At 42.9% G+C, this 12,027-nt stretch overlaps 1 protein-coding gene across 1 annotated transcript in view; it reads right to left on the bottom strand.

Moving 5' to 3' along the window:
• Positions 1-12,027, bottom strand: part of PTGFRN (prostaglandin F2 receptor inhibitor) — a 66,338-nt gene that overhangs the window by 30,383 nt on the left and 23,928 nt on the right. The window contains 2 exon segments of the mRNA XM_075712019.1: positions 3,305-3,724; positions 4,585-4,950. Coding sequence (XP_075568134.1) covers positions 3,305-3,724; positions 4,585-4,950 — 786 coding nt within the window.

The following is a 12,027-nucleotide window of genomic DNA, read 5'->3' as shown; positions in this document are numbered from 1 at the left end:
GGAAGTACATATTATCAGTCAAGCAAGGGATGTGTGATGAGGGTGGGGGGAGGAAGGGAGGGAGAACAGAGTTTTTGTAACTCAACAACAACTGGTCCATGAAGGCTTTGTCCCAATCACAGGCTGCACGTCAGCTTTACACAGCAGGAAAATACATACAGGATTTTCCATTCTCACAGGAGGGTCAAGATATTTCGGGACTATCTCTCCGAAGAGAAAGTGTCCATTGAAATCACTAGGAAATACTTTAGAACTCAACTTGGTTTCTGCTGAAATGTTTTTGAACTCCTCTAACAGAACAGATTTAGATGAGGAGCAGCCACAGCCACATACTGGAGTCCTGACTGACCTCAGGTGTGTTGCAGAAATATGAAATGGAAGCAAACAGAAAGCAGCAATAACTCCTTATACTGCTGACTCCTCTACTTACTGCTCTGACCAACACACACTGGGGACTTTAAAGCAATGCCAGTAGCCACGTAAAACACATTTAACAAACTCCTCCACTGGCCAGTGAATATTTTTTAATATATAGCACATATGGTCATAGCCAGCATTCAAACAGGACCTTCTGCATTCTGTAGGTTACCAGGCTGGCCACAGCTTTGTTAAAAGAAAGCCATGGGATGAAAGTGTTAAGACCAGGAGTAGAATAGCTAGCCTTAGTTACTGGTAAGAGGTGAATGAGGAGTGCCGCGTGTGTTGTTTGTAAACCTCAGTGCAAATCATTCACCAAGTTACCTGGCCACCACATGTCTTCACTTGCTCACTCCCTCATTCTACATTGCCTAAAGATTAGATCTGGATCTCAGCACTGTTCCCACAGCGTGTAATGCAGCTGCTCTTAAAGTCCCAACTGAGGCCAGCAGACAGAGCTGCTACAGCAGTGGCTCTTCTCAGCAGCTCTACAACCAAGACCACAAGCAAGAACAGAGACTCCTGCTTTAAACAGGCAGCTATGTCTCTGGTGCAGATTAGTGACTTCTATGTAAAACCACGTTCTACTACATAATAGGTACCCATCTGTAAAAGCTTTCTAGTATTATCATCAGGAATGAGAGACAACATATAAAGGCCAGAGCCAAACTGAGCAGCGACAACTATTGCCAACAAAACCAAGCAATACTCGTCTCACCGCTGACCGCTTGATAGCCCAGAGCAGTCAAACTGAACAGAGGGTAGACAAGCCCCACCCGGGTAGTAAAGCAAAGCCCACTGTCTGATGAGTATCTCACTGGGACTTCCCTCGCTGTCTTATCATGGGATTGGAACCAGTAGGAAAGCTTAGTTAATTTAACAGACTAATACCAGAATACAAAATAAGACTCATCTGCAAGGTTAAGAGCAGCCTTTCTCCAAGGAACACTTCTGTCTTCATGAAATAGTGACAGGCATTCAGAATCTGGCAGTATATGCATACAGAGGGACTCTAAAGAGAGTTTACCCATATGTATATTCTCAGTGCTCCTTTTTTGGTTACAGACATGTCCGAAGGCCTCACTTAGGGTTATATACCTGTTGTGCAAGGCAGTATTAAAAAAAGACATAGAAGAACAAAGTCGGGCCCAAAGATGTCATCATTTTAATGAAAGTGATGGGCAAGTAGATAGAAGAGCAACAACAGAAAAAAACCCACACAGTTACACAAGTAACTTGTGCATGACTTTTTTTATTAGATATGATAATTCATCTTTTGGTTTGGAGGTTTGTTTGTTTGGGTTTTTTTAATTTTCTTTCTACAAATTCAGCCCCACAGTTTACAGCAGGTGAGAATGAGGGAAGTGCAGCAACCAGGCGTACCATTTACAACTCAAGTTCATTTTAGCATGCAAGTGCAGAGGTTTCGGATGTCAGCACACGATGCTCTTCAAGTCCTATGACAGGATGTGTAGGTAAAAATTTCCACAACATTTTGCTGGAAAGTAACCTATCCCATTTAGTGTAACTTTAAAAAAAGCCTTCGTGCCCCTGACAAAGTGCCAGTGCTGCCAATGACCGAGAACTAAAGATGAAGGCAAAAAAACCCTAAACAAAACCAAACCAAAACCAAACGACAAACAAACAAAACCGCACACCCAAACCACATTAAAAAAATGCACTACTGCTGGTCCTGGCCATCCTCACCCTGTTTTCAGCCACTGATTAAACCCCACCTACTTAAACCAAACTCTCCAGAAGTGAGACAAAATAGAGAATTACAGCTCTTAATTAAGCAAGCATTGCCTCAGCAGAGAGCACCTGCAAGCTTTACTGTGTAACAGACACCCTGAAAAAGAGGGGGCGGATTGATCCTGTCAAATTTCACAGGCTAAGTACCACCAGGATACTAAAACTACATCCAAATGAGCTAGCCAAAAAAAGCACAGCAGTTCTGGGTTCTCCCTATAGTGATTAAAGGATTACAAAAATGAAAAGATACCCTTACTGCCTGAACACTTCTAAAACATCGTCATAATCTCACATTTCTGAGGTACCATCATTGCCTGTTTTTCCACCTATTGAGTGACAAGATGTATCACCCCACTTTCCCTCCTCCAACTAGCAGTGCTAATGCTAATGCAATTAAGTGCTTAGTGCATCTACTCCTGAAATGTGTATGGGCAGGGATATCTGGATATCCTAGCACAGCACTATATGCATTTTTGTCTCCTTAGTCAAGCATGCAATGGTGTGTTTAACAGAACCATTACTGTCCTAGACCCCTGCCAACATGGTGGAGCAATCAGACCAGTGATCCAGTGTCAGTGATAAAAATCACTGGGTAATTCATCCTGTTAAATTATCACTGCCTTCCTCCTTTCTCTTGATCTTTCTATGCTATTTTAATAAACAACATACAGAAAAGCTTCACTTCTGTCACTGATGTGAATCACAAGCCACCTTTACAGGGGAGGTGCAACTGTTTAGCGCTATGGGACAACCCTATGTTAATGAGACAGCAGAGGGAAGGTTTGGGGTGCTGGGGGATTAAATACAATGTTTATTTAAGACATATAAAACCCAGAAGCAATCTGAAGTGAACTAAGGACAAGATAAAATGTAGGTCTAGGCATCTAAGAGGTTCCAGTCAATCCTTCCATGCCATCATCCCCCCTCATAAAATAAAAGCTAGAAAAATTATGCCAAGCATTTTTCTATCGAGTCGGAGATAAACAGGCCAGCTATCCAAACAGCATTCTGGGTTCTCCTGGAATGTCTCCTCATTTACTTCAGCTTACCCAATTTTTGCTCTCAGTGTATCACAGTCTGAACACAGCACTGCTGTAGCTACGAGCTGTAACCCCAGCCCATCAGTAACACTCACCAGTCCGTTGGATTGCCACACTTGCTATCTCCACGCTCTTCTCCTGAATCTTCTGCCATGAGCTATCTGCCCCTCTCACCCACTCGCTCACAAGACACCTGTAGGCACCCCCATCCACTGACGAGGCCTGGGATACAGATAACTGATACGTGTCATTCGCTCCTGTGTCCAAGCGGATATCTCCATTACGGTAGCGCTCTTCATAGCCAGGACCCGACTGGAATTTGCCCTCATGAGTCAAAGACAGGATGTCCCGCCAAGTCAATCCACTTTTGATCTGCCAGGTCACATGCAGGTGAGTGTGCTCCGGTGAGGTGGTAATTGCTGAGCAGCGCAACTTGAAAGAGTCACCCTCAGACAGCCTGAGAGACATCGAGGAACGTGCTTTTGAACCACTCACCAATAAGCCATCGGAAATCACTATTTTAAAAAAAAAAAAAAAAGACAAAAAGACACAAGCATCATAAAATGGAAGCAAGAAGAGAACACCCACACTGACCTGTTCAAATACAAGGCAGAACTACCACAGAGCAACACCTGGCCAATCATTCCTTCTTCCACACATAAATACGTTCCAGGAACAGGGAAATTCAGCTGAAAATCCATTAAAGGAAGTGCTCCACTTTAAACAAGACAAGACAAGCATTCAAATTAATTTATCCTTCCCCTCGCTTTAGTTTCTCATCCAAACATCATCATTCTGACTAGTCCTATCCAGAACCATCTTGATTTTCATGGGAGTAAAAGATAAGACACTTGAAAAAATGGTCTCCCAAGTTATTATTGAAGAATCCTAAATGAGAGAGCAAAGCTAGGGAATGACTGCAGTATCAGCATGCTAAAGGGAAAAAAGGAAGATTTCCTCCTTCATATAGAAAGATCCCTAAATGACACTATAAATAAGAGAGAAGACAGGCTGTGTTTTTTACCTGAAGTTAGCCTCTCTATGCAGAGGCTTAAGGACATTAAATATTTGCAGATGTCTTCAGAAAATCCACTGCTTAGTTTTCCCATTTTTATTTACATATTTACTAGACAGAAAAAAGGAAAGTGGTGTTCACAGTAAACAGCCTCTCTTTGCTTCTTTACCTCACTTGCCTTTGCCATCATACCTTCCAATTTTTTATTTTGGCTTTAGGAGAATTTAACAGGAACAGGGAGAAGAAAAAGGAAAAAAAACCCAGAATGCTTATAAGCAACAGAAATTCAACATTCTTAAGGCTACGTCCATAATCAATATCAAAAACAAATTTAGAGCACACCTCACTCTTCAGAAATACCTTTCACTTGGACCTCTGCATCATAATTTCCCTGAACGGTGGCATCAGTGCTGGGCGTGGAACATTTGTATCTCCCTTGGTCAGTTGGCTGGATGTTTCTAATCACAAGTTCCACAGCATCGTTGCTGCTCCGTCTCAGTTTGATATCCCCGTGGCCCACGCGTTTTTGGTACTCCTCAGAGGTGAATGTAGAATCCCAGGTACTCACTATCCGCACGAAGTCAATCTCCCGGGAGAACTCCCAGTCAAAGTTCTGTTCACTGGGTCCATCGTAGTCACTAACACTGCAAGGGATCACTACTTCTGTGCCCACGACTCGAATAAGAGGACCTTTGGGCACCCTCACAACACGCCCTCTGCAGAAAGCTAGGCAGGAGAAGAGAGAAAGAACACACAGTTAACAAAGGAATTACCATGATAGACTTTGACAAGAAAAAAAAAAAAGATATAGAATAAGGTTGGGCACTCCACTCTGCAGAAATCTAGAACTAGTAAAAGCAATATTTTCCATTAGCATTTAATCTCACTGGAGCAGGAGCTGCTAAGCACACCATTTTTAGTGCGGGCAATCTTTGTTTCATTGCTTATTTAGTAACACCTTAGGTAACAAAATACTGAGGGAGAGAAAATTGGCGGGCAGGGGGAGAACTAGCCAATGGGTAGCAGTTTCTCTACTACAACCTAAATGCTAAGACAGACAATTAAACAACATTAACAAGTGGTTTTTGTTACTACAGTGAGGGCATAATCTAAGCAGGCATTTTTATAAGTCTTTTGCTGACATCAGTAGAGGGTTCAAAGTAGGAAGCTAACTCTCCCCTAGCTTGAGGGCCATAAGAATGGGGAGTTGAGTTTCTCTGAAAATGAGCATAGTCACTTCTGCCCTGAAGGGTCATGGCTTCTCTAACACAGGTGAGTTTCCTTGCTTTCCCAACTGATTTAAAAGGAAGAACTTACTTCAACAGACATAGTTTGCTTGAATGGATTTCTGCAACCACATCTGTTTCTAGCACACATTTCCTCTTTGGTGGAAGTCCCAGAACATGGGAGCATGAGCAGAGCAGGCTCCCTCCAGAGCAGGGGAACACAAGGTGTTCAGACCACGTTTTTTGGGACTGTCTCTCTATAAGGACAGAACAACAGCAGCAGTTCTTTGCAGAAGGCTGGCAAAACAGTATGTTATGCTCCAGGCAAAAGTGTGAACCACGTAAACTAGCCAGAGGACCTGGCAAAGACACAGCAGGAGAGTTTTCTGGTTGATTTGGCTCTGTAGCCCAGAGAATAACCCCAGCAGCTGCACATGGATTTTGGCAGGTTCTTACTTCCCAAAAGAGCAAAATGCTTTGATTTATAGTTCCAACCAGAGAAATCTTTTCAGAAAGAGAGGGGTACTACCTAAACTCCTAAACTCAAGTCTCCAAACATGAACAGCTTACTGCATCCCACCAGCTCCATAACTGTAGCAAAATATTTCAGCAGCCAGGTAGAACAGGAGAAGCCAGAACACCAAAGGACAGTTCTTGCTAAAACCAAGTAGATGGCTGTAACAACATCAAAAGCAGTTGGACCAAAAGGTTGATCTGAGATACCACAGAGGCAAAGCCAAGGTTAAACAAACAACACGCACACACACAAAGTCCAGCAACCCACAACTGCTCTAATTCACCAGCTACATTGGGAAAGCCACCAGCTAGTGGCATGGACACCAATATACTTGCTGAGCCTTCCCTTCCTATCACTCTGTGTGTTTTCTTGCTGTACATTAAGACCCCGCTCACTGCCTCAGAACCACCATGCCAACAGGTATCCAGGTGTGGGCAAAGAAGTTAGTCTTATGGAGATAAACCACCCACTGGGGAACCTGTTACAAAGGAGAAGGATGTGTTAAAGAATCAAGATTTCTATGGGCATTTAAAAACTACACAAGCAGCTGTACACACTGAGCATAACTACAAGAAAAAAAAGTGTATTTTTACCCCCAGTTACTGTTCAGCAAACAGTTGAACCAAGGACTGACACTGTCTTTGCCTCCCCGGTTCATAACTCCCAGCACACTCGCTGCTTTGCAGGCTGTTCACATGTACAGGCTTAGTCATAATAGTCCAATTTCCTCATTGCCATGACCTTCTGTATTCAACATTAGTACTTCATTAAACTTATTTGTAATGCATACTGGGGTTAATCTCTTACCCCTTATATCCCTCCCAGAAGATTGTTATTAGGTACCTGATCAAGTGATTGACTAGTCCTAATAAGGAAGCTGAACTTCTCTTCACCATTCACATGGGAATCAGAGATAAAAGCCTCCACTGCCAATGCGCCTTCACAACCAGATGTCATTAAGGACATCTCTCTAAACACAAGCACCATATAGTAAAATCATTGATACAGAAAAATATCCAACAAAAAATAAAGCAAGCTGCAGGGCTCCAATATATTTCCTCGCTAGGTCTTAAGTTGTAGGCCCATTCAATCCTTCAACTTACCCTCTTACAGAAAGCAGTAACAGCAGCAGGTAAGCTTTAAAGCACGGCCTGACAGCCAAATCAGCTTCCAGCAGACCTCTGAGAGAAGTCAGCTCAGGATCCTGACTGAGGGCACTCCTCAGACACTGACGTCTCTCTAGAAAAGACTCTCCTATGACACTAAAACAAGCAGACAACGCTGTTCTGCATGTGTCTTCAGCTGTAGACCCCCATACTGTGCACTGCACTAATCCAATCTAGAGGTGACAAAGGCATGACTAATGTGGCCAGGGCTGCACATTTGTGTTTGAGATTAGCACCGACAGCTCAGTTTCTCTTCTTCCAAGGTCACTAAAGACCTTTTGACACTAAATGAAGGTAGGGGGTGATTAGCACCTTCATAAGAGAAGGCAGGCCAAAGGGAAATATAGGGGCACAGGGACTCCTGAACAATCTGTTTGGAGTCTGTACCCTATTGCTGTAAAGCAACGACTATCCCCCTCCTCAGCACAATCCCACAAGCAATTCCTGTTTAACCCAGAGCTGGAAGAAGGGCAGCGGAACAGGCTGCAGGGGAGAAGAGGGACAGCCTGTAACTGTTACAATTTTATACTTTACAAACAATAACATTTGTTACTGCTACGATAAATTAGGATTCTCGTAAGGCAGGAGCCCACAGAGACAGCATCACAAGAGAATGAACTTACTGCAGAGCATCTGCTGTGCCCTGCCCACAGGTAAAGAAGAACGTGCACAGGGCAGACACTCCAAGGGTGAGCTGCATTTCTAGATGATCCAGGAGACTCAGTACGAAGCAAGCTCTGAATTCAGAGTTCTGTCTTTTGTCCTGCATCAGTCAACAGCAAGAGTATCCCTAGCTACTAAACAAGGTGTTATGTTCTTTGCTGTGCATTAGGGATTAACATTTCATATAACTGTAGCAGAAGGCACAGAGCTACAAACACTGATCTTGGCAAGAGGTAAGCTCCATTTTACTCTAGCAGATAAATGAGGAGACTTTACAAATATTTAATTCTTGCAGTGCCCTGTGTTAGTTGCATACACCCCCTCCGTCTTTCCAGAACAATCGAAGTTCAGCTTTCATGATATGAGAGCTTCAAACTCTAAGTTTTTTGGAAACATTTGGTTTTCATGATACCTAATATATTTCACTAGCTAATACAAGGCGACTTGTTCTTACTGAATTCACTTGAATCACATTTAACTGCAGAAACAGATGGACCAGGACAGAACAGCATATACACTACTGACAGAAAACAACAGAACGCTGACAATTCAGCATTTTTCAGAATCACTGAGACCACCAAAGATGTGTATTTGCTAGGAACTCGATAACTGGCTCTGTATAATAAACTGCAATGCTGGACCATCAAACCTGCCTGAGCACAAGATTAATTGCCTAAATACAAAACTTTATTTTTACAGAGTTACAAGACCACCAGATGAAACTGCAAGGAACTATTTTCCAAAACAAAAGGTAATGGAGCCCCTGTAAGGAGGCCAGCACACAAACACAAGGGATGGGACTCGTTCCTTGGGGTCATTAGACAGGTGACAGGACTACCAGGCAACACTGGTGCTTTTGCAGGGCTGGGCCAGAAACACCCAAAAAGTAGGGCAACCACAGAGCCTTCATGGCTGTTTGTCAAGCACTTGATCAGAAGATTCTCCCAAGGGAACACATGAAATAGTCCACCAAGAACATGTGCAAAGTGTGGCTCAAGGTGGAATAATAATACTGGGGCCTGCCATATTAATAATACAGAGGCAAGATAGCCCAGTGTCGTGGTTTAGCCCCAGCCAGCAACTAAGCACCACGCAGCCACTCGCTCACTCCCCCTACCCCGATGGGATGGGGGAGAGAATCGGAGGAGTAAGAGTGAGAAACACTCCTGGGCTGAGATAAGAACAGTTTAATAGTTGAAATAAAGTAAAATAGTAATGATAATAATAACAATATAATAATGATGATGATGATAACAATATACAAAGCAAGTGATGCACAATGCAATTGCTCACCACCCGCCGACCGATACCCAGACAGTTCCCGAGCAGCAATTGCTGCTCCCCGGCCAACCCCCCCCAGTTTATATACAGAGCATGACGTCATATGGTATGGAACAGCCCTTTGGCCAGTTTGGATCAACTATTCTGGCTGTGCCCCCTCCCAGTTTCTTGTGCCCCTGGCAGAGCATGGGAAGCTGAAAAGTCCTTGCCTAGCATAAGCAGTACTTAGCAACAACTAAAACATCAGTGTGTTATCAACATTCTTCTCATACTAAGTCCAAAACACAGCACTATGCCTGCTACTAGGAAGAAAATTAACTCTATTCCAGCCAAAACCAGGACACCCAGACATAGCCTAGGCAGTTGTGAGCTAGTGTTTGTTCCGTAGCAATGGTCCATGAAGTACTTTAAATTGTCCCATCACCTAGATGCACCATCTCATTGCTGCCATTAAGTGAAATCCTTTCAAAAAGGAGAACAAGGAAAGCAGATGACTGAATATATAGGTTGTGAAGTCAATCCAAGTACATTAAATGGCAACCTGCCATTTTTACGATAACCAAGATAATGAGGCAGCAAAATTGTGCAGCATCTACAGAACAGGTGGTCTGTTTAAACTCTCAACAAGCTAAACAACTCCTCAAAGAAAGGGCTGGTGAGGATTTCCTCTTGCATTAGGAACATTGCTATAGATGAGGAAAGTCTTCTAGGAGCTTCATCTTCACACAGGTTTTGCATCTACATACCATTTATGCAAGAACAAGATGATAAGTAATCTGTGGAGTCGCCCACAAGGCTGAGAAGGTATTATCACTGCAAAGAACACACTTCTGCTTCAGCACTCTCTTACACAAGGTGCTTCCTCCAGCCTGCGCTAGACAGCTCTATCTAATAAGAAAACATGTTCTCTTAGCAGCCCAGAGAAGGAGGTCGACTCTCTACGTCCGTCAGCCAAAGGAAAATGCAATGTGACATGCAGTAGGAAGCCAATTAAAGCCAAAAAAGTAAGAGCTGAAGAATGAGTAAATTGGCTCAGACTAAGCACTAGAGCCTCTGCATCAGAAAGACTTAGAACACACAGTCCAGCTCCTCAACCAAGGCAGTCACAGGAGACACAGCGACAACTTTGCTGATGCCTTTCATCTCAAAAGAGCTTTCCGAACAAAAGGTTGTTTCATTTGCCAAGTAAACATTACCATGTCTGGGAAGAAAATACAGCAGCCCTTTCAAATTCACAACAGTTTATGGCAGCAAAAAAATACTGTAGCCAACTTTGCAAATGGTGGTAACAATCTTCCCTCCCTAACTCCTCCATTTATTTTCAATCTAGGCACCACTTTGCTGCAGCGCTGTATAAAGGAGGGGGTTGAGCAGGGGCAGCCCTTCTTGTGCCATGTTGGAGAATAAGCAATGGATTCCCCAGCATTAAAGCTGTGCACTCTGCCTCCTATTTCTAGCAAAATCCCAAATCTCCCACTTCTGTACTGCACTGCTTAACTACATTGTTTGTGATTCATGAAGCCATTTTACAAAATGTAGGAAAAAAAAGATTTTATTTTTGCATCTTTTTTTTGTCCCACCACAAATCCTCTTCCTCCATTTTGAAAGAGAACTGATCAGACTCCCACTGGGAGCCATTCAGCAACTTTCCCTAGCAAGCAGGCAGGTGAAGGGACAGACAGCATGCCACACATTCACAGTTTCTTCTCTGGGGAAGAAGAACCAAAGCATATCAGCATGGGAGATTATAATCCTTATCTCCAATCTTCCCCTTTTTCTCTTGCCTCTTCTCCCAGCTCCAATTATCATCAGGCAGCTACACATCAAGAATGGCATCTGCGACTATCTGGGAGAGAAAGAACAAGATACAACAAACATGCCTACAATGTTTGAAAACCTTTCAATACTGTTAACACAATTTTTATTTTTAATATATCACATGATTTTCCTAGAAGTGGCACATTTACACAAACAGCATATTGCTTTGGGATTCTTCCCCCCCCCCCCCCCCCCGTTTTAAATGCAATCAATTAACTTTTCTATCCTACATTGTATATGTGTAAGAGGAAAAGTCAAAGTGATTAAGCAGAATAAAAGGAATTTCTTTAAGTACCAGAAATGCAGCTAACTATTGAAATTTCTTTACTGGTCTCAAAAAGAAAAGAAGAAAAAAAAAAAAATCTAAGGAAGTGAGATCTCTTACCATTCCTGCTTAACACACGACATCATCATACTCTTCTTTCCAGTGCAGACAAGCAAACAGTAAGGGCTGGGATCTATGCTAAATAAAGTGGTAGGCTCTTGTTACTCTTTCCAAACTACAAAATTTAGATCACCCTAATCAGCAGAAGTAACCCACACCTTACAACCAGACAGCCTGCACAGGGAGGGAACAAGGGGCTCCTTTAAAAGAGACCAAATTTGATTCCTTACGTCAAACCTGTAATCACCATAGTAGCCCGGAATCACACAGGGCTCCCTCCATACTTTGCAAGCCAACAGTACTGTTTTACCTCCCTGAATGCAATGCTCCCTACCTGAAAAAAGACTGATAGATTTTTATGGCTTGAAAGATCTGCAGCATATCATCTGAAGATATCAGAGAAGAGCGAATGAAAGAGTCCATGAGAGAGACATTTACATTGTTCTTTCCCAGGCGGCTAGGATTCTTTTTTTAGATAATGTAGAGCTCTTATCAAAAGGAATTAGCCTGGGTGTAATTGCTTAAAACCCATTATCTCTATCAGGATGAAGAAACGCATACTGCATCTTAAGTGAAGCCTCAGAAATGCTATCAAACTGCAAGGCTGCTGGATTGCTCTAAGCTCCATGCCATCTGAGATATCTCAGAAAAGCCACAGCTCCAGCACTGGGTGAAAAAGCAAGTACCTTCCCAGCTGGACTCCATCTATACCATGTGGATTAAGATTCACATGAAAGGATTAAAACA

This window comes from Pelecanus crispus, chromosome 1 (genome assembly GCF_030463565.1).
Source record: "Pelecanus crispus isolate bPelCri1 chromosome 1, bPelCri1.pri, whole genome shotgun sequence".
In the NCBI taxonomy this organism is placed as follows: domain Eukaryota; kingdom Metazoa; phylum Chordata; class Aves; order Pelecaniformes; family Pelecanidae; genus Pelecanus; species Pelecanus crispus.
The sequence above is the reverse complement of the archived record's forward strand: the minus strand, read 5'-3'. Positions and strand labels throughout refer to the sequence as shown.